We start from the raw sequence: 27643 nt of genomic DNA on the forward strand, positions 1-27643 counted from the left end.
GGAATTTTCTAGGCAGGTAAATCATGCCATGTAATTGAAGATCATATCGTTACCACTTGGGGTGCCCTAGGTGCATGGGTGCGTAATGACACAGAAGTGCAGTTAGTATTTTCCTTGGTTCTATCGCATCAACGTCACAAAGAATTACAGGTCAGTGAGATTTAGAAAAAGTAAAATTTATTAAAAGTATATTTTAGAAGGAGACAGGTCACACCAAGGAAGGCTGTAGCCCTATGTAATTTGGGAGGTAAAAAGATAAAAGATAAGAGTGCCCACCAAAGGAGGAGCAGCTTCTCAGTGAAGAGGGCTGTAACAATGCAGAAGTGGTAAGGTCTTTATTACATCTGGGCTCTGGTGAGTGGGTACAAAGGCATTCCTAGGTGATTGGCGTGTGATTGACACTTGCCTGCTAATATAATTCTTTGTCTAGTGTGCATGTGCTTACCCAGAATTTAGTCTGTTATAATTAGATTCATGAACTTCTGGACATAAACATGGTATTATAATGATGGCACAATGAGGCTGAGATTGTGGGTAGGTTAGGGTAGTACCTTCTGTATAAGCATCTCTGGCCATAATAAACCAGCTATAGGTTATGGCCCCTTGTCCTTTGTCTCCGGGATGCGGGAGGGATTCTTTAACGACCAGTGGGGTGTTCTTTGGGCAGTCTCTGGGCTGGGCCTCCATTCCTTTGTTACCCTGTCACTCATTTCTGAATATAGGTAATTTGCTGACCATATATATTTATAGATCTTTATGTGTTACATCCTCAGTGGCCTCTTGGAAGAATGAAGTTATTCCTGTCATGTGTCTATTTGAGAAAAAAATAAGAAAAAAGTATATCAGAATAAGGAAGAATACATATTCCTTCAAAGGGGATTCATTCTATACTTCAGCAGGCTGTAGAGTAGGGCAGATCTCAGTTCACTGAGGGACCTAGCTGGCTTGAGGTGCCTATGCAAAACTTGTGGATCTTGTTTAACCCTTGATTCACTCCTCCCTCCTTTCTAGGTCGTAGCCCTCCAGAGGTCATAATTGAAGGCCTAGGGGTTCTCCTTTCCTCAGCACCACAAGACTGCCAAAAAAAAAAAAAAAAAAAAAAAAAATCTGTGTTTATTTTCCATTTTGTTTGTTTTGCTGCTTTCTGCTTTGCTTTTCAGCCTCTTATGTAGTGTGTATTTTAAGAATATGTCAGATGCCTCTAGGGGAAAACTGCTGGGGTCACATCTCTACAACTCCCTTCTTTCAGGAAACTTGGCAGCTCTGAACTCCAATTTTTGCCTACAATCCTTTGAAATTGCTGAAAGCTCTGATGACTTCTCTGCCTATTAGCAGCTGCCCTTGCCTGGCCTTGGTTTCCTCTGGACTTTGCCCCACGCACCTTTTCTCTTGGTTGATTTTACTTTGTATCCTTTCACTGTAATAAGTTATAACTGCGAATATAACTGTGTGCTGAATCCTGTGAGTCCCTAGCAAATCACTAAGTCCGGAGTGGTCCTGGGACGCCCGACATGACTGCCTGTTCTGAATTTGTGTTAAGTTTAATTATTGTCTCAGAGATTCTAGTGTTCTGAGAATGTTCAGAGACAGACGGAATTGTAACCCTTTATATATGTGTGTAAACCGAGGCTCAAGGATGAATTTACCTAAGATCATGCATCCAGTAATTCCCAGCATAAACAAGAATTGCGTCAAGGTCTAACTCTATTACTGTTTCCCAAAGGCAGCTTAGTTATCCTCCCCCACCCCCAACCAAGTATCAGTAGATTAGCTGCTTTCTTTCCTTTTTTTCCCCCAAATAGTAAATATTTTTTGGTTAGATATTACATACACTAACGCTGAATGTGTCTATTTGCATGTGCACGTGTGTCCAAGTACTTGTGTGTATGCTGTGGTAACTTAAGATAGGAAAAATTGTTGTTTGTATTTTCTATGGATAATTTTCTTACTTTGTGATATATGGTAAATGCTATATCTCTGATAAAATAGGAATCAAATTATATAAAAATATTCTCTAATATTTGTGCAAATAGGGATTTGCTTTCACCTTAGACCTGATATTTCAACACAAGAAAGATACAATCAGCAAGTCACAAATTGCTTATAATTTGGGCAATGGAATGTTTTTCTGTTTGTACATCAGTTTCAGATATTCTCTCCCAGGATGTCTTTATTGTACTGTATTAAAACCGGTACGTTAGTCTCAAAATTGTAGCAGAGTGCAAAGCTAAGGGATGACTCTGAATTACAAAGGTAAGACAGTGTTTTTAGTCCCATTCAGCTTATTGTCTAGGCTCTTTTGGAATTGAGAAGGACTGATTTACTACTTTTTTTACCATAACAAGGTGGTTTTATTCATGTCATAATAACATTTTATAATTGTACAGCTTACGAGTTTATAAATATACCTACTTTGAGCCGAACAACTTTGTGAGGTAGTGGGGCTTGTGTTGTTACCCTGGCTTTACACCTGAGCAGATCCAGTGCTCGAAGAGAGTAGGCGACTTGCCGAAGGTCACGCAGCTGAAGAGCAGAGGCACAGAAGCGGAATTTCTGGCCCCATATGCAGTGTTTGTTTCTTTCATGCTTGCATAGGTAACAGGGCTGAAGATCTGCATCCTAACGTCACGGATGTCCAGTCAGCTCTAATGGAAGCAGATGGGTGTACATTTGAGGAAGATAGTGAAATTTTTAGGTTTAATTTTGTGCAGTGCTTAATAGTTTAAGGATAGGCAGAGAACTTTGAATCAACTTTTTCCCATCTTTGGAAATCAGTTGTAATTATAAAGCTTATCTGCATCATAATGATAGCATATAGCAGAGAATTTCAGTGCATTAATCTTGTGAGAAGGCCCTTGGACTGACGATTTTGATGTTTTTCATGAAGCATCCTGAGGAGGATTTGTTTTTGGACTAAAATGCTATTCTCTTTAGACTGAAATGTTTCTAATTACATTTTTTTAGCTTTGTCAACTTTACCCTAAGAATTAAAATCCATAACAGGATGATGTTAAGGCAGGTATATTTGGGACAGCTATTGAAGAATGAAGCAAAAACAGGGCAAAAAGAGTAAACTTAAGTAAAGAAAATGAGGAGAACAAGGAAGTAGTGGTGGGAAAACAAAGTAATAGTGATGGGAAAGAATTAAATGCTGATTAGACATTCTTTTTTTGATTGAAATAATGTCTGAATTCTTATCTGCAAATGGAAAGGGATTATTTATTTTATAACCCTAGGGCAGATTACCTTAAAGTATTTCTCTTAAGTGAAGGTTATTATGAGATAATGTATCTGAAGGAACTTAAGTTGTAAAGTGCTTAAAACATATGTTGGAATTATTAATAAAAGTAAAGCTGAGTTGCTGTAGTTGGTCTTGTGCCTTGAGTGTTTTTACTAAAGTAGAATCAGTGGGGGAGAGGTGGTAATGTGAAAATTGGTGATTGTGGACCTCGTGGCTTCTTGTAAAGATTTCCACAAACTTTTGTTCGAGGTCGACCATGTGTCAGGCACTCCCAGGACATGACAAGCAGTAGTAAGAGGGGCGAGTCAGTTTCTGACCTTACGATGTTTACGATTTAATACTGAGGAGACAGGCTCCCAAATAGATGGTTTTACTGCATACGAGAAGTCATCGGATAATGTTCATGCAGGATACAAAGGGAATATGGAGAAAGGGCTCTTATCACAAGATGGGCTTTAGAAAGGAAGAAAGTTGAAAGATGAGCCTAGGTTGTGGTTTAAAAGAAATATGAGTAGTTGGGAGAAGAAAGGTGGGAGGTATGTCCTAAGCAGAGGAAACAATGTCAGTGAAGGCTTGTAAAGTGTGAGGCAAGGAGTGGTCTGGAAATTGATTGGACTTGCTTGCTGAGAATTTTGGTTTTATGATTCAGTGAATGATACTGAGAAACTACAAGAAGAGAAGGCTCGGTGGCGAGAACAATGAATTCAGTTGTGAATATGTTATGTTCAAAGAACATGCAAGATAGCCATGTGAACATATTAGTGAGTCCATGCATACACAGAAGTTCAAGGGAGAAGTTGGGGCTAGAAATTTGGAATTGGAAATGATCAGAATGTAAATTAAAATATATAAGTTCACTCAAAGAGGGCTTATGTATAAGAACAGCTAGAGCCTTTTTATAAGCACCTATTTTTGATGCCTGCACAAAGGATGAGGGTTACTGAGTCAGCATTGAGAAAAGACAGGGGAATGAAGCAAACCGGAAGAGAGGTGCATCAGAATTCTCACCACAGCTAACTAAGTACAGCAGAGAAATCTAGGAAAAAATGGACTGGAAAGTGGCAACTGGAATAGCAGTAAGAAGGCCGCTTTCAGTGGACTGATGGGGGTTGCAATCTTCTTCCTTACCTCTCCTCCATCTCCTATCTCCCAGCTCCTTACAACTAGGTCCGCTGATCTCTCCTCTCCCTTCTTGCCTCTTCCACACCCCAAACACACACAGACACACACACACACACACACAGTTAGCACTGATGGCCCCATCACCGTTGCTGGATGTACTCAGTATACTTCCGCTATAAAGTAGGAGCATGATTTTGTTAGGATCTGCGGAGTCAGGAGTCAAACGTTAGGACCAGCATGGCTTACAGGAGGGGAATGAGTATGAAACTGGTCTACTCCTGGGTATAAGGTTGGGTGATGCTAGAACATGAATGGAGTTCACGTTACAATCAGCGTATGAATGAGCCAAGATTAGGAACTGAAAAGGTCAAGTTATTATCTGGGTCCAGAGCCTTGAATGTTCCCTATTGTAGAATTTTTTTTAAAAAAATCTCTAGGAGTTTCTCGTCATCCCGGTCGTGCTTCTCTGCCTTATAAGAGCTTACCAGCCTCTGATACCAAGCATTTGACCAAGTCCCCTTGCTGTGTGGGAACTCTTTTGCCTTGAAACCTGGGCATCTTTGTTGTTCCTAAGTTATACTTCTCTCTTTCTGTTTCCTCATTGATTTAACAGCTTATAAGTCTAGGCTTTTTCTTCAGACCCTTTCCCTTAGTCCAGACAGATAAATTTTCTAGTGTCCAGCTTCCTGTTGTAGAACTAGGTCTTTGCTCTGACCCCGGTGTAGTGTCTGGGCTTCCTGCACCCAGTTTCGTTTATGTCAGTCTTGTTTTCCTTGGTGGTGGTGGAGGGGCGCATGTGTATGTGTGTGAAATTCTTCTGTCTGTGGATCTTCTGAACCATGCTTACCTGCCCACCCACCCACCATGTGGATTCTGTGCTTGTCCTGCCCGCTGGGAGAGCCCGTGGTGCTGCTGGGTGTCTACACCACACTGGCCTCTGCACCTGATCACTGGAGTCGGCTTCTGCAGGCCTGGCTGGTTTCCCCAACCCCCGTACCAGTGTACTACATGGCATTTGAGCAAATCTATCTCCTTCCTTGCATTTCTGTGATTATTTCTTCTTGTTACAATAGTCTCCAGGAAGAAAACTAGCAAGAGATTTGTGTTTTCTTGTGTTCTCTCTTCACTTCTCTTTCCTCCTCCTTCGCTTCAGTCTCAGAATCCCCTGGGACACCCTGAGAATTTGAAATACCAAGGTCAAGGAGGAATGAATTATTGTTTTTCTAAAGAAAGAATATCTGTCATTTTAAAAGGCAAATAATTTTTTCTTTTAATCTAACCTTCTCCCCTCACCCCCACTCAAAGACCTAACAGTCACGATAAATGTTTTAGTTGGATAATTGAAAGTGGAAAAATTGTTCTTGTGAGTGTGAGGTGTGTTGTAAAGTCTCACATAACCCTCCAAGCCATTCAGCTTGATTTATCAGGACTGCTGTATGACAGTGCAAGCTCGGAACTTATAAGAGAAAGTTTGCTATATATAAGATCAAGATGGTTTGGCAGTATATTTTTCTCTTTAAAAAGCACAATTAAAACAATTTTAAGAAAAAGGAAAGATAATCTTACCAGATGAGTTTTGCTTTCTTTTCAGAAAACTAGAACCATATAATCTATTAACTTGTCTTTCTTGCCCAAACGTCCAGATGTCTGAATCAAATTTAATATGCAGTTGTAGGAATTCTTTCATTTTAGGTGGCTAATGACAACTGCTTCTTTGCTCATTTTAACAGATTATTGTTCCCTTTTTATTGTCTGATTTTATAGCTGTTAATTCCATCAATGATGGGAAATTTTTTTTGAAGCAGGTGGGATACATCTATATGAAATTAAGGTAGTTTTGGTCACGAAATGGGAACATTGAAATGTTCCTGTAGAGAGAGAGAGAGAGAGAATGTGTGTGTGTGTGTGTGTGTGTGTGTGTGTGTGTGTGTGTGTGTGTAAAATCAGAACAAAATTATTTTTTGACAAACGAATATGCTACCTAGTGGAAAGGTTGTCTTAACCCCAAAGAATTTACCTAATGAAATATTTAGAAGCACTTAGTGCTTTTAAGCAGATATCTTATTCTATCTCCCAAGAGCAAGTAATTAATCTGGGTGTGGAGTGTTCGCTTGTTTTTCATTTTTCTTTTTTACTGATAGAAACTGCGAGGATGGGTATATGGACTCTCTTTATGGCAAATAATCATTTTACAGACTTAGAGTAAGTGGTGTCAGTGCATTACTGGAGGACCCAATTAAATACCCACAGTTTTTCATAAAGCCCATTGAAAAGAACTGTTGTTTGATTTACAGTGATTAAAATAGACATTTTAAGCTTGCAAATTGATGAAATCCTTCAAAGAAGTAACCTAATGAGAGCCTGTTGTTTTTTGTTGCAGTCTAATTGTAGGATGTATATTGGCACTTTGGTAATACAGTTAAAAATTAGCATTTCACCCTTAATTATCAATGCGGGGGGGGGGGGTCGAGCTATTATAAATCACTTGTTCATTTGGATAGCATTTTAAAAGTTAACCCAATTACTTCTATTATATTGAAATCAAGGTTAATCCAGTGTGGCCAAATAATCTTATGTTAGCACCTTAAAATCTAATGAAGTCTTATATGTTCTATGTGCTTTGGCTACAGCCCTACTACTTATGTTTTGGATGAAGATGAACCTCGATTCCTTGAAGAAGTTGATTACAGTGCAGAAAGTAATGATGAGTTAGATATTGAATTGGCTGAAAATGCAGGAGATTATGAACCTTCTGCTCAAGAAGAAGTGCTTTCTGACTCTGAATCATCAAGAACATAACCTACCTTGAGCCCTCTGCCATCTCTTGTAAAGATGCAAAGATGAAATGAAATATCTGGGTTTTTATTACACAGGAAGTTTAAGAGAAATGAGTTTATAGAGAGCTGACTCAGAAAGATAAAAATTGGGGCCTGTTTGGTTTCAAGACAATAAATGTGTTATTAATTCATGATAAAATTGGCCCTTGTTTTATTTTAGCTATTTAATGCACTTTATATAGCATTGAATTATCAAATGTTGTATTTACTTTTTTTAAAACAAAAAACAGTATCATTGCATGAATTTTTTTCTCCTCATGGTTATATCCTACATTCAAATGGATGATTTTGAAGTGTGTGAGAATATAGAATCTGAATGCTAGAGTTGTTGAAAATTTTGAGCTTTTGAAAACTAATATATATGTACATGGATTTCTCTAGATGTGTCTGTGTAGGGGTGGGTAGATATTGAAGATAAGACTGCTCTTCAGAATCATGTTAACTATTGAGTTGTGACTGAAATAATCCAGAGTCTGCCTTGAAACCATTACATTCTACACTTACCAAAATTAAATAAAAACTATGTTAAACATGGCTTTCATTTTGTCATCCTTTTTAACCAGTTCAGTTTCTTGGTTTATAGAATCTTTGTGAAAATGTTGTAAAAATCCAACACCTGAATACACTGATAAAAATTTGTGGGGGGGGGGGGAAATTTACCAGTGTTTCTTTAGTATAGTTATACCTTTACCTATTGTCAAAGATGTATTTGAACAGCTCTTTTGTCTAAAATTGTCTCTTGTGTGCACCTAAAGTTTGTCACCACTGTCAGTTTATTAAGAAGCTTTAAAAATGCAGTGAGGTTAAGATCCAGTATTAAATGTGTGTTCATTTATAAGCTGATTTAGCATTTCCTGAGCTGTACTATGTTATTAGACTTACTGAAGTACATTCATTTAGGGCATGCTGACACTAGTATCTGAGTCCTAGATGATTGCAGTGAATTTAAGCCATTTCTCGTAGTGACATCTTCCTAAGTTTAAGCTATCTGCTGTGGGGATGACTTTGTTTTCAAATAGAATAAAACAAGTCCAGTGACTTTATAAGTGCTTTAAGAACTAAGTTTCTGTTGTAACAAAACAAATCCAAAAAGATACTTCATTGACAGATTCTTGTCAGGACTCAGCTGCTTAGGTTTTGTCATATTGTTTTCACTTATTCCTGATTAGATTTTTTTAATCTTTTCTTTAAAACTATAATATTGGGAAAGAAATTATAAAAAGTATATTTTCGATTTTTACATTTTCCAAATCAATGATTTTCATTATATTATTTGAGGCATTTCATCTACAGTGTCATGGGGACTATGTTTAAAACATAGCATGGTGCAACTGATAGGTCTTTTCCTCCAAATAGCCTAATTCTTAATAATCTCAGAAAATACTTAATAGATTGTTAAATTGAAGAAGACCTCTTAGTATTTAGTGACCTAATTTAAGAAAGATCAGGATACTTTAGCAAGGTAAAGTATTATTTATTTAATAGCTTATTTAACAATTTATAATTATAATTTTATTTATTTTATATATAAAGTTTTTATAATTATCAATTACAATTATAATTTATTCAGAGAGTAGATTATGGAGCCATATGTCCATATTGTGAATTTTTCTTGGTTTTTATAACATTAGAAATTGAAAACCAAGGTAGTCGCTATGAAAAGCCACTACGGTTACTATTATGTGCAGAACTTCAATTTATTATGTTATCGGTGTAAAAACCCCTTACCATGTGCTGTTAAAATATTTTATATTGATGAAATTCATCTTTTAGCATATGTTACAAACCCGAATATGCTTTTATTAAATAATTATTCACAGGATTAAAGAGCATCTTTATGTTATGGTTTGTAAATGATTTTTTTCTTAGTAAATATTCTTAGTAAATCTTATTTTGGAAAATTAAGAAATAATTAAAAATTTTAACATTTCTAATTAGATGTAAAACCATTTCATTGACTTTTAGTAGCTTTTTTACGATTGCCCGAAATCTTACCTCTCTGGCTATGTCTTTTCAGAGTTTTTAAAGAACTGTGAATTTCTTAAACGTAGTTTTGGTTTAATCTACTGGTTCTCTAACTGTATAGTTTGTGTCAGAAATCACCTGGAGAACTTGCTTCTCAAAAGAGATTACTAATTATGTAGATCTAGGGCAGGCCCCTAAATTTGCATTTCTTAAGAATTCCCAGGTGGTGAAGCCCTGGGACCCACACTATGAGAACCACTGGTATGATCTGATGTACTCTTTCAGCATAAGTTTCCTAAAAATCAGGACCTAGGAATTGGAAATTAGCACCAGAGATGATTTAGAGCAAACTAATTTGTAGAATCAAGAAAATAGAGTTGCAGGGTCACTGGAGCCAGAGTTTTCACCCAGGTCTCCTGACAACTAGCCTCATGTTCTTAGCACAGAAGGAAATGCTGCTTTTGCCTTTTCCCAAAGAGTGAGGAATGTTAAAAACTTGAGGGTCTCTCTTGAGTTCGTGAAATTTATTTGGGCAAGGCAGAATGCAAAAACCTATGGTTCCCGTTGTTGGCTTTTCCTTCATTGCAGTCATAGTGTTGTTTGAATACAAGATTTTGCCCTACATTAATCAGTCTCTGCCACTTTTTCCAGTTTTTGTGTGGTATTTGGAAACATGGACAATTGTCTGAATCCTAATTACAAGTAAATTACCTGGAGTTTCACTTCAGATAATGTACGAACAGCAATGAATGCAATACTTCTAAATTTCAAATATTCAAAACAAGGTGACCATTTCATTGTGAGCACTGAAATAAATGAATAATACAATAAATGTAAGAGTGGAATTGTTTCTGTGCATGATCCAGAAATAAACGACAGTAATGAAACTATATAAATCCTTTTGTTTTCCTACATGTACTTTAACATTATAAAAAATTAATTGAAAATCTGAATTTTTCTCTTATTTTAGTGAGTGTTTAGTAGCCTTATGTAAACCTTAGTTCTCCCCATTAGGAAAAACCTGTCGAAGCAGTATTTTAATTGAAAGCCTGTTCTACTTTACACAATAGAATGTTGTTAATGTTAAGTAAATATTTCTCTGGTTAAAGTGTATTTCCTTAGAAGAAAGGAAACTCAGAAGAAAGTCTTATTTTTAGGAGATCTAATGTTTTGAAGGCTTAGTTCTTGCAATGTCACATCTCAATTATTTTTCACTTTATCGATACTCACAGAGCACGTTTACTTACTGGGTTGGCACTGGCCAGAGGGAGGTCTGCCCTTAGTGCCCTCCTCTGTCTAGACCCTGAAGAGTAACTTATGCCTCGGGCACTTTTGGCCTTGGCACCTTCTTTCAAATCTCATCTCATTACTTCTTCAGAACTTGGCTAGTTGTTGGGGCATTCAGCATTAAACTTTTTTTCACTTTGAGGTTACTAAATATGCAGTACCTAAATCCAGATAAATGGCCCTTTTATAAGGTGGCATTCGAGGCATCATGCAGGACAGTCAGTGATATTTTAAGTCTGGGCCGTGGCTGACACTGTCGGGTACTGAAGTGATCTCTGTGTGTGCACATTTATACTCACAAACCCCTGTGAAGTGGAAATGGATCGTGATACCCTTCTATTTGTAAGTCCAGACAACTTTAAAGGGCTGAAGAGATTTCACTCCAAATATTTAGAAAGGTTTACTTTTATGATACCGAAGCTGTGGCCTATGCCACCTCTCCCAGATACATTAATAGAGTGCCAAGTGTGAGGCGCAATAGTGAAAATCTGGTCCGAGTAATTAATATTTTTAATGTACTTTTAAGTCATATAAAGATCTGTGACAAATGGCAAATGTGAAGAAATTATGAAAGGCAAAGGTATTCATTATTGAAAATTAAAATAGAAAAGGCTACTAGAGTTTAATAAATAAAAGTCTAAACCTTTGAAAATATATTATTGGCTTCTCTAAGTTTTTTTCTGAGGCTGAAGGTATAATTAAGTAAGAAATATTAAGACTGGAAATTTATGTTCAGCGCTAAATATTTACTAACGTCAAGTTATATACTTTATCAACAGTGTCATACTTTATTATTTGTACTTTTCCACTCTATGTTTCATCTACATAATTATTTTTCTTGTTTTCCTTATTCTTAGGAATGTTTGTCATGTTATCTGTGTTTCTCTTAGAATGTGGGCACTTAGTGAATCAACTGGATAATTTAATATAAAAATAGACATTTCAAAATCTAAAGGATTATAACTTGTATTTATTGTAGAGAGGTGTCCAATGCACAGCTACCTTTGCCAACATTTATTTCTCCATCCCGAAGAGATAACACAAGATGAAAACATCAAAAACTAAACCACTATCATATATACTCAAATCCAAATCACTTACAGAATGGGGTGGGCACGTGTGGTTGCCTCCCAAATATGTATCTCCTCTTTGCCCTAACTGGTGTTCAAAATGTATGTGCTCTGAGGTCACCCACCTCAGGAGTGGAGCACACGACCAGAGCTGAGCCAGTCATCTTGTCTATCTGCGGGTCTGGAGCTAGCACGTGATCCAAGCTGATCCAAAAAGAACGAACGTCAGGACTTTGGATGGTAATGCTAGAACAAAGACCCTTCCTGGGTAAGAAGGATATAGCTGCTGGCAGCCACCAGGCAGCCCTGAGAGGAGAGCACTCCTGACAGGAGCCAACATTAAAGGACTAGAGCTAAGACACTGAGAGACACTGGGTTCCCTTATGATTTGAACTCGTCAAGCTGTACGTGAAACCTCGGGTTGCATCAATTACATGGACTATTAATCACCTTCATTCAAGCTACGTAATTGGATTTTCTGTTACTGGAAAAGGTATGTATGTCTGAAACCTATCTGAAAAACCAGCAGCCTTTAGCGTCTGTTCCTGAAGGGTTGGCTCCACCCAAAGCACATGTCCTAAGAGAAGTTACAAGAAAGAGACAAGTTCTTTTACCCACAAAGACACTCCGAGAAGGCAAAAAGAGCAGCTGTCCACTCAGACATGTCAGATGAAACTAATTTTTATTTTCTATTGGGAAAGTTTACTGGGCCAGAAATGAACCATATTTTTGTCATTGCCTGCTTGAAACCCAGGGATCATTCTAGTCCTCAGACTTGGTGGTGGTTTTAGAGATAATATTGTCCCAAGAGCTGATTTTCAGCATATTGAAAGTTCTTTGTAGTAGTAATGGAGGACACAAATGTTATACAGTGTTAATATCGAAAGTGAGGATTTTAATGATGTATCATAATAAGATAGATGTAGGGAGCAAGCTAAGAGGGATCAGAGACCCATTTGTTCAGTTACATCAATTAGAGCAATGAGCAAATATAATGGGATGAAGTTTTGGTATTATTTAGTTACCAATGCCAAAGCTATTTCCTTTCACCCACTGATTGGAACTGCAAATCCCTGCCTTTCGTCCACACAAGATTTATAGATAAGGAGCATTTAAACAGCCCTTTGAAGTTCAAGAAGGCCTCTCCTAAAAGTTACCTCATTTGAGCATCTTGAAAACACTATTAATAAAAATATCATTAGCATTTGCATCTAATTCATGAGGAATGTGAGGCTTGGAGAGGCCATATGACATCCGTGGACTTGTTAGTATGTAGCAGAGTTGAGGCTCAGATCCAAATCTTGGGCCCCTCCTCTGATGACCCTGTGCAGCCTTTCACATGCAGCTAAACGGCCAGCCCAGTCAGCCTTGTACAGTAAGATTGATAATATTGGAAAAATATGTAACTTTTATCACCACCTGCCATGGGGACCCTAAGGAGGGTGGGGAGAGCTAAACCAGACAATACCTAGTGCGCATTAAGCACTCTCCTGGGCTCTTTGTGAAAATGATTTTGATGGAAACATTTTCTCTTTTAGCCCATGAAATGATTCTCTATTTTCCAAATCAGTATTTTTATGAGTGGTAAGGAGGAAGGGCAGTACATCCAGTTTTATTTCTAAACATTTTACATTTTTTTAAAACAAAAGAGACCCTTGAATCTTTTTATTTTATGTTTAACAAATAGGTAACGGTTAGTACAAGCCTTCTGCCTTTCCTGGTTTCTCCTAAGGCTTGGAAAGGCTACTTTTCTGTCTGTGTTGGTGAAGGACAATAATTTTGTCTAACATATCTAAAGTACATTCGTCCCAAAGACTTAACCTACAGTAAATTTTTTCTTCATTTGCTTTAAAGAATTTATGTTTTCACTGAGAAGATAGTTTATTCTGCAGCCTCACGATCCCTTTATCTGGCAGGGCCAAGAAGTTACATCTTAGAAATAACCCCACAATTACCAGTTTTTCTAGATTTAATTTCAGTTAGAGGAGTATAACCTTTTTATAATACAGAACAAGAATATGATGACCTAAACACTCCAACTTTGTATTAGTTTATGATTGAGTTACTGGCAAAAATTTTTATAGACTTTTTTTTTTTATTCAATTGATTTAGCCTAGCTATCTCATCCTCCAAGCTCTGTAATTCTGAGTGCAGTAGCTGAGAACTGGAAAGCTGGGGAACTGCCTCTGTAACCATGTTGACAAGGTGCACGCTTGCCTGCCTTGTGGAAGCCTTCTGTTACAGATAGTTCTTAGGTTTGTATACCCAACTAAAAGAGGAACAGAGCTCTAGGATCCTACGTGGCTTTACTTCTAGTTAATGTGATACAGGAAGAGTCACTGTACCTTTACAGGAGGCCCATTAAACTTACAAAACATTTTAGTCAGACTGCTCCAAAGCATGCCAATCTGTTCAACACTTAGCATGACTGAAATATGACTTTTTGCTTTGATGATAAGAAAGGCTAACACTTATATAGTGCCTACTATGCTGCAGGCACTGATCTGTATGCTGTATATATATGTGCCTATTTAATCTTCACAACAATCCTGTAGTAAATATTATCCCCTTCCAATTTTACAGATGGGGAAACTTAACTTGCTGAAGGTCACACAGCTAATAAGTGTTGGGAAATCAGTTAATTCTTACTCACGTCAAGCAGAGAAGTGGCTAGTAAGAACTACCATTAAAGGTTTACAAATCCATCATCCCAGATTCCACAGTATCTCACCAGGGAGCACATTTTATGGCCAATATGGTTCAACAATGGGCTTATAGACATGGGCCTGCCATTTTGCTTATCACCCGCAAGGAACAGGTACAGTGGAGCACTTCAGTTCAAGCTCAGGACCCTCGCTAGCTCAGAAGCTGCAGCAGGATCGCCTTCTGTTCCATCGCATCTGACTTCTCAGGAGTAGCTCTATTTATGATCTGTCCCCATCACGTGCCTCCTGTTGGGTAACAAATGGAATTCAGGTATCAGTTCAGCCACTACATAGACCAGTCCCCTAACTACACCCATCATAAACCTTTTATTGCTGCTGTCAAAACAAAAGGAGAGGAAACAGAACTGCCTTGTTGTCTTTATAAGAATAAAGAGAACATGGTCAATTAGGATAAGGTTCATGGACTGAGAAAAAATTACAAATATGTGGTTCTAAAATAAAAATCTATACTAGTTTACAATCTAGAGGATCAAATGATGAGAAACCATTGATTAATAAAATCAGAATGTGAGTGTCCCTCTTGGGGGCAAGTGCTGCATGTAGCACATCCTGTTACCCTTTAGGCACCTGCCTGGGGTGCACTGAACAGGTAGTGCAAGGAGGGCTATAAGTGGGGACCAGCCATGGACTCTAATGAGTAATAATACCTGATCGATCCACAGATACCATCTGTGAGTGGAACTTGGACTGTAGGGACTGTCGAAAGAAATTTTTAGGCCCAGGATGGAGCTGCTCCTTTCCAGGGTGACTTGTCAGCAAACTGAAACTTTGTATCCCTTAAATACTGTACTTGACCAGAAACATAGTATATACAGTCGACCAATCTGCAAACACGAAGCCAAATCTGGACTTTATGCTTATTTCCTTGTTCCTTCTCACCCCAAACGAGCTTGACCACAATGGCCCCAGCCAATCAGATATTTTCTATTTGTTTCTTCCTTGTTCCTTATTCTGTCTCTTATAAAATCTTCTTGTCTTCAGCCCCATTTTGCAGTCCTCTGAATGGAAACTGTCCTCTTCATGAAGTGTTAAAGTTTGTATCTCCTCAACTGTCTTCCTTAATAATTTTTTTAACAAGAGTCTCCCACATATGGGAGGGCTCAAAGGGCTCAGAGAAGAGAATCAATGGGCTGAAACAAATGCTGAATCAGAAGGCAGTGACAGCTCAGTGACTCACAGAGCAGGCCAGCTCCATGCCCAGAGAACTGAAGTTTTGAGTTGTATACAAATGCCAATTTGTATAACAACAATGAAACTTATTTTTACAGGTTTAGAGACGTGGAAAGTTATTTCAAAAATTGTGTCATATTACAGGTTCATGCTAGAAGACAAACGTGTAAAAGCTAGACATAGCAGAGCAAGACTTTTCCTTCAGTTTTTTGGTATATTAATATTTAAATAGTCTCCGTCTTATGTCAAAGCTACCTGTCTGGGGGTACAAGGGACAGACGTAACACGCAGAGGTGTAAGGCAGGGCTTTCAAATGATGGTTTTAATCATTTACCTCCCGTGTTATCAGCACCACCCATATGTTCTCCCGTTCCACAGTAGGCTTGTTCTGTTGTCCCAGCTTGAGAGCCCTGGAATCTTATTAAGTGTGGATTCTTTCAAATTATCTGACTTTATTCGAAGGGACAGAGGACACCCTTCATGGGTCTACTTTTCTAATTTGGAATTAGTTTGTATTGGTTGGAGGATTTAATGTCCGTTTAATTAATTCACTACATATTACTGTCACAACTTGTGAGGTTATAAAGATCCAAACTTGTAAAGTGTCAGGCACAAAGCCTGGCACAAAATAACAGCTCAATAAATAGTATAACTCCATGGGTGGTGGTGCATTTGATTCCATTTCATATTCTACTTGGTATTTCAGAATTTTTCTGGCCTTCTGTGGACTCTTCAGTGCTAAAAAGGCTCTCAGAGGTTATTGAGTCCCATCCTTTTTTAGATGAAGAAAGTCAGTCCAACAGAGGTTCAGCAACTTGCCTGAGGCCACCCAGCTTTCTGTATCTGCTCTTGAACTCCCTCATCAGATCCTTTCTGATGTTTATGCTCTGCTGGCACACCCTTTAAGGCTGAGCAGAACTGACTCTAATTTCAGATGTTTCATATTCTGTTGACAATTACATCGCCCATCTTGCTATTTATAGCTTTGACTTTAGAGCTTTGGGAAGCACCTTAAAATATAATTGCAAACACACTACTCATCCAAATATGCACTCCCTGTGCCTAATAATGAGGCTTTTAAGTTGCGGCATAGGAGAGCAGTAAGATGATAGCTCTGGTGAAATGAGAAATTTGGGCAAATGGGATTTGATAATGGATTTTTCAGTGACACGGTTTGTCTGATCATTGGTCCTCGGTTATGTTGGTACATTTTGTATTTTGAAAGGCACAAAATGTTGGGTTATTGCCCAAATACTGGTTAAGATTTTGATTATTTTTCAGGATTCTAGCAAAATACCTCGGGACTTTTTTTTTTTTCTTTTTCAAAGCTTTACGTTTTATGTTCCTTTTTGTTGTTTAGAAGTTATACTTTCTATTGTTCGCAGATCTATCAAAAAATGTTCCCTTTCCTAATGCCTCAGTGATTTAGTTGTTCTGTTCTTGGAGTAGAAATTCCAGCTGCCCTTGGATTTGAGACACGGAAGAATTTACGACCTTAGCAGCTTTTAATTGAGAGCGTTCGTCCACTCGTTTGCCCAACTTTTATTACGTACAAATGTGCCTGGCGCCAGAGCAGGTGGAAGGGCCGCAAAAGTGAGTAAGACGTGGGCCCTTATCCTCCAGGAACTTGGAGTCCCATGGAGGAGCTAGGCCTGGCTGCAGTAAGCGATGATGACGTGAGATAGAACGGTGCCAGGAGAATGGGGAAATGCCAAGGGGGCACCAGGGAACTGACGGCGAGTCCCGCAGCGGGCCTCCGGCAGGGCGCGATGATGAGGGAGCAGCCGGATCCTAGAATGCTAGGGATTTTGAAACGTGAAGAGGGGAGTTGCAGGCAGGGGCAGTGGGCAAGGGGGGTGGGTATGCCAGGCAGAGGGACCAAGATGAGCAGAGGCTGGAGGTGGGTGGGCGAGGAAAGAAGTGGGGGTCTGGTCACAAAGGATGGGGAACTGTGCTAAACAGTCTGTATCTGGAGGTCAGTGCGAAACTACATTTGGGTTTTTAACGAGTAAGTGACGTGATTAGCTTCATGTTTTGGAAAGAGAAAAGATGATTGGAAGGGTATAAACCCCTGATTTCATTTTCAGATCCAATAACCAATTGGGTTTTGCAGACTTGCTCTCAACCCCCTTCTGGGGATGAGTTTGTATCTGACTCTCAGTTCCCTCTGTCTGCCAGCCGCTTCTGGGGAACAAGCCCACTAGGGGCCCTGAGAATCAGGAACTGCCGTCCCTCTGAGCCAGCGCCTGCTGCTCCAGGAGCCCAGAAGCAGAAACGGCCCATGGTACACACCAGCGTCTCTGCTGCGTCTAAGACATTACATTTAATAAGCACTTGCAAACTATGGATCTTGAAATTTCATTTCAACTAAGGATTTTAAGCTACATTAATACCGTCACAGAATAAAGTCCTCTGAGGCTAGCAGGACTTATAGAAGTCAACAAATAACTTTCCTTCTCCCAGAATTGCAAACAAATTCCCGGTTAACGAATTTGGAATTTGCCAATGACTCCTTAAGGAGAGTCAGCCTGGGGACGTGGAGGGAACTGAGCTGGGAGCCAGCTTGTCTGCTCACTCACCCGGGTCAAACCCATGGCACATAGTGCATTTCCTTGGAATTCAGCTTCGTAGTCGAAAAAGTGAAAATTTTGAATAGAAAGATCCTAATGCCCCTTAGCTCTGTGATTCAGTGATTTGGCCCAATTTTATCTGTTAAAACATGTATTAGATAGGTTGCTCTGGTTTTTATTATATGTATAAATGGAAGGTATTTTAGCTGATTAATCACATTAACTTAATTACGCAGAATTCACAAAAGCGGCGACGTTTGAACCGAATCAAGTTTTTGTGTGCACGTCTGTGTAGCGCACATGTACGAAGCAATTTAGAGTTACAAAGCATTTCCAAATACCTCACGACCTCATTAAATCATGAAAACCACTCTGTAAGTGGTGTATCATCATCTCCATTTTACCACCGGGACAAACAAGCCTCAGGCAGATGAAGGTGACGTTTTCAGGTCATCCCTTTAGTACGCTGCGCCGAGGCCCAAGCCCTCACTTGGTGGTGGCGATGCCGGTGCTGCTCTGCCATGCCCCAGACGCTGCCACTCAAATTCCCCTCAAACCAGAAGAGTAGAGGGAAAGTGAAATCTGTATTAAAATTGCTTGGATCTCCATCTATGCAAAGAAAATTAAACTAAAAATCAAGTTAGTAAACGGGAAGGGAAGGAGAATGTGGTAGGCAGAATTCCCGAGCTGTCCCCGCAAGATTCCTATCCCCTCATCTAGGTACTGCTGAAGGGACTTTGCAGAGGGCATGAAGGTTACCAGGTTGCTGATGGTAAGATAGAGACATCCTGGATTACCCAGGTGAGCCCAGTGTAATCACATGAACCCTTAAAAGTAAAAGAGGAAGGCAGATGTTCCAGTCAGAAAAATGAGGCAGAAAGAGGTCAAAGATTCGAAGCACTGTTGCTGGCTTTGGAGGTGGAGGATGGAAGCCGAGAGCCACGGAATGTGGCAGCACTAGGAGCTGGGAACGACGCTGACCCAAAGCAAGGAAGTGGGGCTTCAGTCCTCCACGGAAGGGAATTCTGCCAACAACGTAAATGAACTCGGAAGTGAGTTCATGCCCAGAGCCTCCCAGCCCCACCGTTGCCCCGATTTTAGCCCTGTGTGGTTTCAGCCAACACAGAGAACCAGCTGAGCCACACTGTGGCCAGACTTCTGACTGAAAGATACAATGAGGTAATACACTTGTGCTGTTTTAACCTGCCAAGCTCGTAGTAATTTTAATCTGCTAAATTTGCAGCAATAGAAAACTAAGCCAGAGGAGGGAACTGGAGAAAAAGAAGGGGAGGAGTAAGAAGAAGCAAAACCAGCCTCCCAGCCACCGTGTGGTGAGTTCTGTATGCAGCTCAGGAACCTGTGACATGACTCCTTTAATGAACAGCACTAATCACCTTTCCTATTGCTTGAGCTAAATGTTTTCATGTTCGGCTTCAGCTTCGAGGATGTACGGATAGTTTATTTTAATCTCCTTTTGAGTTATGAGAGTATGAGAATCGGGAAAATACATTTTCCTCAGTTAAAAAAGTCACATTGTGCAAAACGGGTTGAGTTTTCAGGCTTTCTATGTGATTAATACTCAGCATGGAATAACAGTTTGGTTTCAGTTTTGGGCAGAAAGAGATGAACGCATACTAGATAAGATTGTGAAGCCACTGGTCCTGTCCTTTATGACTGCCAGGTGGTCTGGGAAATTGTGTGATTCAGCTGGGCCCAAATAGTTCAGCTGTTTTTGGTGTCCATGTTTGCATGACGCTGTTCACAACATGTAGACATTCTTAGGAGAGAATTACACAGCTCCATAGTACTCTCAGCCACATGTTATTTTCCTTGATTTTTGAATCTACTACAATGTTCTATTTTGTTGGAGTGATCCTGGCCGTTTTAACTTTGAATGTTAGAAGGGCGGAGTTTTCTGGCTATTTTATCAAGTGTGGTCATACCCATGCCTGTGATGCATATGGGCTTACTGATGAATAAAATTCCCTGAGACAAAGGACCGAAAAGGAAAGATGAGACAGGGATGCATGAGGGTTGATGGGCCCAGCAACAGAGCTGTGGAAGCAGCTGGGCTGGAGATGGTTATAAGTGTCCCATTCAAGGTCACTGTCCAGCGGGTAGGCCTATCCTACCCGAGGTCCTTGGGATGTATGCTGGCGACACGAGCTGAGGACACTAGAGAGACCATCGGAAAGTGTGCCATGAGGAGGACTCTACGGGGCCCTCTGAAGGACCCAGACATGTGCCTTTTGAAACACCTACCTCCAGAGGGTACCAACAGCCCCTCGGTGTGATATGGAAAAGCCGCGGCAGCCAACAGGGAGGCTTACAGCTGGGCTCAGTCTTGTCCTTAACTCTTAGCCTGAGAAGCAGAGGCCACCAACTGAAAAAGTATTAAGTCGGGACCCAATCAACTAAAGAAACACTTGGTCATTTTCGTCTCTCTGCTCCTCACCTCAACACACTAGAGAAGTGCTGCCCCAAAAACCAGGAAGCGGCTCAGAGCAGATAGGTGCTCCTTAAACTAACTTCAAACCTAAGGCTTCTCTTCCTTTTCTGGGACTCAGGAGAGGTGGGTAGGTTGGGGTGCTTCAGGAGGAGTGAACAGGCTGGTGGTGGTCTGCAGCTGTGAATGGCCCTGGAACCGGCCTGGGCCTGGAGGTACGTATTTGGTGGGACTGGACTCACCAGGCTGGTATTTCCAGTTGGCTTTGCACAGACTCAGACTCAGGCAGGCTCTTCGACTGGTCCTTGCTTCCTGTTGGTTATGAACATGTTGTTGCTCAAAAAAAAAGTTAAATTTGCTGGCACATTGGGTCTGGCCCAAGGATTCCAAGTGACAGCTACCCACAGGATGCAGGCCCTGATACCTTGGAGATCTCCAAGTCGTTCACTGGGCTTGCCCTCTGCCAGGAGGGTCAGCAACTCCTCCCTTTTGGTCATCTCTGCTATGAATATGAGTGGAGGTGGCTATCTATGAGCAGGAAGGGCCTGGGTGTGCAGCCATTGCCCGGGGCAGCCAGCAGGTGACTATAGAGCTTAGTCATGGGACTTTGTGCCTTGGTTACTATTGATTTCAGTTTGAGGAGAAAAGAGATTTTAAAAAAATTTAGCAGATGAGATCATTAAGTAACCCTAGGACTTAGCTGGGCACAAAGGATGGTAGTTCAAGTCCACAGCTTCTGTGAGCCTCTTTAGTCTCTAAACTTATTTCCTTAAGGTGTCAGTTCTTTTATATCCTCTTCTTCCCTTGACTAGATAAAAACATCCATTCCCATTTCCACCCTCATCCTGGGCCGACCATATCTGATTCACAGGAAGAAGTAGAAGGCTCTGTTACTTGTATGGGAAGAATATATCTAAAAGTGGCCCACAGCACATTTTACAAGAGATGCTAGGGTTGCCAGATTTGCTAAACAAAAAGATAAGATGCCCAGTTAAACTTGAATTTTGATAAACAACAGTGTAATATTTGGAACACACTTATTCATTATTTATCTGAAATTCAAATTTAATCAGACATCCTGTATTGTATCCGGCAGCTCTCAGTGGAGGTCATTTCCACAGTTTACACCTTTTCCCCTAGAAGCAGTCAAAGCACTTTGTCTTTGGAGTAGGAATAAGTCAAGACACAGGGGATACCCCAGTCTTTCTTTCTCTATTAGAGGATGACTCGGAGGCACTGGGTGTAACCCGAATGGCCTGCCTTACCGGCTTGGGACATAGACACGGTGATGTCTTCCCTTAATATTCTGCAGTCACCCACTCGCCCACCTTATAGAACGTCCAGAGTTTCCCCACCACCTGGGGTTTGTTCAGTTTTCCTGACATCGTGTTTCCTAACATCGGGCCTTCCTTTCTCAGCGCCCCCACCCAAAGAATGGGGAGATCTTTTTCCTTTGCCTGTTATTACACAAACTGTCCTTCAGGGTTTGGTGCTCTCAATGCCTTGGCGTGCCCTTTGCTCGAAGCCCCGGCAGGCCTTCGTGGTTCTCTAAGGAAAGCCAGCTGTGTCCTTGGCTGAAGGTTTGCCGGTTTTGTGTCCAGGCACTTGGTTTAGGAGGACCGCCCAGCCAGCTCGTCCTGGTGTTGAGCCGGGCTTACCAGTCAGATACTCATTTTCCTCTAGGGCCATTACTCCTGTCCTGCCGGCTGACTGTGTCCCAGTCCCACCTAGAGGCTCTAATATTGCAAACCTCAAAAACTCAGGTCAGTACCCCCTTCCCGTGCTTCCAGGAGGTGTTCTCGCATCCTCTCTAGCATCCTGCTCTACTTAGAAGTGGCTCTAGAAGGGGAGGCTCTTGTTAGGGCCCAGGGCAGAGAAGGCCGATCGCCTCACCTTCACTGAGTGGGAAGGGTAACCTAAGTGACTCTTTCTGGAGCAAAATGTGCTGGGCCCATCTGGACCGAAAAGCAGTTAGAGATTCTAATATGGTAGCTGCTTAAAATTCTGGCTGAGTATCTACCTGAATGAGAGAGAGAAAATGGGACTTTGTGTTGAGTTTTGGTCAAGTTGATCGCCTTGCAGGGTTGTTTCAAAGAGCGTTAGCAGCTGGTTTGGAGTGGTCGTACCGCATAAGAGCGGCCCATGCGTGTGTCTGCGTGCATACGTCGGTTCATGTAAGTTCGACGAGTCTATGGCTCTCCCTTAGCGCCCGTCAGGCCTGCTAGCAGCCTGATGGCACACCTCGTGACACAAAGCATTTCTTCAAAGTAGTAAACACACATACAACCCAAATCGTGGACAATGGTTCAAAGGGTTTTCTGGGCTCTTTTTAACATCGAAGTCTAGAAGGAAAATGGTGGCATATGTTGGGAAAAGTGTCCAGAGATTCCAACAGACCACAGCTGAAGAATTCTGGTTTTTATTTGTGTCTCTCAGAGTTGGGATCACTCAAAAAAGGTGAGTTTTAAACCCTTCATTCCAAAAAGCTTTGCAGCTTGAACTGTGCCTGGAGCGGCTTTCTCTCCTGAGATTTGTCAAACAGACACAAATGGTCCTGCAAGCCAGAAGCCTGGATGGGAGTGGGCGAGCCGGTGACGAGGGAGAGCAGGCGGTCTTCTCCTGATAGCGGATGGACCTCAAATTCCAGAGAAGCAGAAGGCCAGCCAGGTTCAAGTGAGGAGGAGAAAAAAAAAAGGAGAGCATATTAGGATTTCCTGCCTCTGCTGTGTGATTCCTGAACAAGCCATTGAACTTCTCTGATTTCCAATTATCTCGTAACATAGGGTAATACCTATCTCAGAAGACTGTTGTGGGTATTGATATGATAATGGATGTAAACAGCTATTACAGTGCATGGCACATACTAGGGTAAACAAATATTAGTCCTCATCTCCTTTCCTTTGACTTTGTTTATTCTATCACATGCTTTATTTCCCTTGCTGTTTATTAGGGCAAACAGGTTGCAAAGGTCTCCCCAAACTGCTCTGGCCTACCACTTTTAAGTGAAGAAGAATACACAGAAGAAATAAAGTCACAGGAAGCTGTGATGAAGAAGGAGGAAGAACTGAACTGTGACTTGTTCTGCTGCTCCATTTGTGAGGGGATCCACCTCTCTGCAGGAAATGCTGGCTTCACTTACAGGTGAGTGAGATCCTGACATCCTCCATGCCAGGCTGGGACTCTGAGGTTGGGTGTTTCCTCCAGGTTTGTAAGTTGTCAGGCAGAGGCAGGTTGACTCTGCGGGCCAGAAGTCCCGATAGCCCAGACCTGCTTTGGGATTTAGATGCAAGACAACTATAGCCTTGCTGGTGGGAGTTGGTGGTCCTTTGGCCTCTAGTGAAAATCGTATTCTTTAACATCTTATTTTACATTTCCCCCCTTGCCTGGGTTTCTCCTTCGTTTGCTTATAACAAGGAGACTGGTACAGTTGATTATCACTTTAGAGGAAATGTGACGTTTTCATAGGATACTCCCTGGGAGGAGGGAAGCGGTCACTGAGCAGGAGGGACAGGGCCTTGCTTTCAGAGCCTGGGATCCTGGTGCAGAAAGTCAGGCCCGCCTGCCCCTTCCCCTCAGAGGAAACATTGGGTCAGCTTTGGGTGGGGGTTGAGGGGTGGGGGTGGTAATTTCTCGATTATTATGCAAAATCTGGAAACTGACACAGCTTCCTCCCCTTTTCCGCTGACTGCTCTTTTAACAACTACAGCCTCATGACTTCTTTTTGTAAAAGCAAGAGTCTCAAAAATGGCCCATCCGGTGATCACGCTGCTGAGGGGCAGTTACGTCAGCCTTATCCTTACGAGAAGGGTTCCTTCTTCTTACAAGGGTGAAGCTCCTGCCTACTGTTGGTGTTTGTGTTCAGACCTGCTTGCTTCACCTGCTGGCCCTGCTTCTAGGCTTGGGTCACTTGCGTAAGGGATGCGGGGACAAGCACCAGTGAACGGTGGCAAAGCGGACTGGGGTAGATTTCTCACAAGCTGCCACCAGTGTGGACGCGGCTGGTCTTAGACCACACTTTGAGAACCTCTGAGCAGTCATCCTAAGGAACGAGCTGGAAAATCATGTCTGAGTGGTTTTCTATTCCTTCTAGCCCGCAGAGCAGCTGGAGGATGTCTGGGGGAAGGGGTGAACCTGAATGATTGGAGTGGTGACTGGAACTTAGAATTGGACACCACTATTGATTGTCACTGTTGGAATAAACAACATGTGCCTTTTGTTCTTCAGGAACGGTGGGGACGTGACCACACAAGGGTGTCCTTCCTCAAGGCACATCCACACATGGCTCCCACACGTCTCCCATGCTGTGGCCTGGTCCCCGTCAGTGTCTAGCCGGTCCTCACCTGCTGTGTGTCTGTCGTCTGGGCGGCACAAATGCTTTTGGATTGCAGACGTGTTTTATCCGTCATGACTTGGTTGTTACCATACACAGTGTTTATTTTTCTTCATAAAAAGATGCAAGCTGTGTGACTCCAAATGCTGGAAGCTCAGAATATTCCATTTGTTTGTGGAGAGACAGACTGGATGGCACAATTTCAATCAAACTACGAAACGCAGCCTGGCATGCCCGGAGAGAAAGAGGAAAATAATGACGCCGTGTGCTCTTCTTTCTGAGAAGCCTGAGAGCAGTGTACACTCTGTTAACGCATTAGTCCCTGGACAATGTCCTGGAGGACATGTGATGGTATCAGGAACTCTGTCGGAAATGGTCGTTCCTCTTTCTGGGGACAGGCGGGGCAAGAGGGCACGTGCTCTGCCCCACCGATTTACTCTGGGTAACCAAGCATGTGTCCTTCTGTTTCTCAAATGGAAAGGGCATCCCCCCCCCCATTACAAAAGTAATAAATAATTATTAAATTTTTTTTTCTGGAAACAAAAATGAACTAGCAAAATAAATAAATAAATAATAAATAATAATTCTCCCTCTCTGTATCTATCTGCCTGTCTATATCTAACCTGGCTTTTTGACTGTGGACACCTCTCTGGGGCAACATAGCTAGATCTATATCCTGCATTGTGATGGCTGAATGTTATTCCACGATGTGGCTAATATCAGCCCCTGAGTAAATGACATTTGGTTGGTTGCCAGTTGTTTTTTCTTTTATAAACTAATGAACTGAACACCCTCATACATATCTCTCAGCCCCTTTGTTTTCTTATTTGCTTAGGCTAAACTCTTAGCAGTGGACTTCCTGGGGAAATGGTTTTGATGAACATTCCCGAACTGCCCTCTCCAAAGTCTGTGCAGATGACACTCAGCCCCACAGAGTAAGAGCCTCACACACCACATTGCTCCAGAGGCTAATTCTTTGTCACTTTCTGGGGTCATCATCTTCTCTTAGATTTCTGAATGATCAACATTCCTTGACAAGGGAAATCTTTATGTAATAAAGATTTTTTATTTTTCTTATTATAAATTGTAGTTATAATAAGTATTTTATTATTTTAACAATAGTATTTATTTGACTCTTTCCTTATTTTAGCTTTTGGTTATGAAAATGTTCAAACTGTGAGAAAAGTTGAAATAATAGTACAATGAACCCTCACATAGCTTCCATCTAGACTCAGTTATTTACACTTTGCTCTGTATAATTGATCTATCTCTATCTATATGAATACGTATTTAAATTTTCCTAACAACCACAGCACTGTTATCAAACCTAAGAAAATTTTTTAATAATTTTATATCATCTAATGCCTAGTCATTCAAACTAACCCAGTATATGCAAAGCAATATTTCATTATTACGACTGGTATGGACTAAGTAGAGATGATATTTAGGGTTCTCAATCTCGGCTTATGCATCACAATTACCCGGGACCATGTTTTATGAGGTGCTGGGGCTTGAATTCAAAATTCTTTAAGGAATTTTGAGGGCTGGGAGGGGGGATGGGGGATAAGATTTTTTAAAACTTGAAAGTTTTCCTGCAGGTTAGCAAATTTATTTGTAGACAAGATGCCTAGGGGACCCGGCACAGTGGCAAAGCACAAAGAAGAGACACGGCCACCTGGATAGGGCAGTATCTGCCCCTGCGGTGTCGCTGCCACAATTAGCCCGGCACCAAGAAAATGATCAGTGAACTGACAAAGTTGCAAAGATGTGATTTTGGTGTTGGGAGCTGGAGACGGTGACAGTTTTGGCCCCGGGCAATGCCTTGTCATTTGTGTAGAGTTGTTGTGTGTTTCCCAAAGCGAGGGGCTGGGGGTGCTGGCTGCCTGATCTCTGCTCCCTGTGTTCTGCCGCCTTGCTTCTGAAGCCCTGTGGGGAAAGACAATAAACAAAGCTTTAGTCAGAAGTTACCCAAGTCCCTCATCGCCAAGAGAGTCCACTTCATTTAGAACTTGGAACCAGCGTGGTTTTCAACAGCAACGCTTAATCAAGTGGGCCTGAGAAACAGGCAATAAACTTTCTGGCCTGCTTAACCAAATATTGCTTCTCTTGTACTCACTGCAATAATGTATTTTATTCTCCCACTTTTTATTAGCTCTCAGCTAAAGGCCAAGCTACAGGAGCCCCCGCGGTTTTCTTTTTAGGAACAGTGGAGATCTCAGTTTCACATTTGCCTTCTGAACATCTCAAATATCCGTGCTTTTCCAATGGTAGACCAAAACCATCACAAATGAGGTTTCAGTAATGGCAATAGTTTGCTGTCTTTCATCTTACAAATGCAATCTTTTTTTCCTTTTGTGTTTGTTTGGATTTGTATTAACTGGGTTTATGTAAGCTGGCAGGGTGTTTTTTTTTTTTAATGAGACTCTTGATGCCAACCTAAAAAAGTTAAAGTAATCATATAAAACAGATTAAAGTAGGGATACACGACAGGAATATTTCTGAGATATTTCTGAGAGTTGAGATTTCTGCTCTGTTTCCAGAGTGTGGTTTCTTTTGAAAGATCTTTGCATTAGGTTTGAAATCATCAGTAATTTGTTAATAGGTGGCAAAAATTTGGTATTTGCAACTGGAGAGACAGAGAGACAGAGCAAGAGAGCGAGAGAGGGAGAGGTGTATAGTTGGGCATCAGGCATCAAGGACTTTGGGTATCAGTCTCAGTTTAGCCATTTCTGAAGCCACTGTACCACTCTGAGGCTTACTTTTCTTAAATCCTCTCTACTCCTGACCTTGAACATCCCTTTCCAAGTGTGGGACTCTGTCAGCACAAACGAGCACTTCAAAACTGGGATATTGCAGTTTTTATTGCACTTACTGGGATG

The 27643-nt window shown here is 41.1% G+C and overlaps 2 protein-coding genes across 8 annotated transcripts in view; both read left to right on the top strand.

Moving 5' to 3' along the window:
- AGTPBP1 (ATP/GTP binding protein 1) overlaps positions 1 to 7735 on the top strand; it is a 125678-nt gene extending 117943 nt beyond the window's left edge. For 6 of the 7 annotated variants that reach the window (XM_016130304.2, XM_016130301.2, XM_016130303.2 and 3 more), the window contains one exon: positions 6994 to 7735. In XM_016130304.2, the coding sequence (XP_015985790.2) occupies positions 6994 to 7162 (169 nt within the window). In that variant the 3' untranslated portion in view covers positions 7163 to 7735. Of the gene's footprint in view, positions 1 to 1249; positions 6295 to 6993 lie in introns of those variants that run through there. The other variant, XM_016130307.2, reaches the window with a different exon arrangement.
- Positions 7736 to 21722: 13987 nt separating this feature from the next.
- On the top strand, positions 21723 to 25309 carry LOC107502736. The gene is made up of 4 exons (XM_036239512.1): positions 21723 to 21797; positions 21853 to 22197; positions 23385 to 23575; positions 24659 to 25309. The coding sequence occupies exons 1-4, from the start codon at positions 21723 to 21725 to the stop codon at positions 24840 to 24842; spliced, it is 795 nt and encodes a 264-aa protein (XP_036095405.1). The 3' UTR covers positions 24843 to 25309.
- The last annotated feature ends 2334 nt before the right edge of the window (positions 25310 to 27643 follow it).

This window comes from Rousettus aegyptiacus, unplaced genomic scaffold, assembly GCF_014176215.1.
Source record: "Rousettus aegyptiacus isolate mRouAeg1 unplaced genomic scaffold, mRouAeg1.p scaffold_m13_p_3, whole genome shotgun sequence".
Lineage (NCBI taxonomy): Eukaryota > Metazoa > Chordata > Mammalia > Chiroptera > Pteropodidae > Rousettus > Rousettus aegyptiacus.

Bases quoted from the DNA above. Each gene is read 5' to 3' on its own strand.
- LOC107502736 (XM_036239512.1), top strand. From the start codon at position 21,723: ATGTCTTCCCTTAATATTCTGCAGTCACCCACTCGCCCACCTTATAGA. The intron at 22,198-23,384 runs GTCAGTACCCCC...GCTGTTTATTAG, and splicing joins TGCAAACCTCAAAAACTCAG to GGCAAACAGGTTGCAAAGGT. The intron at 23,576-24,658 runs GTGAGTGAGATC...TTTGTTCTTCAG, and splicing joins AATGCTGGCTTCACTTACAG to GAACGGTGGGGACGTGACCA.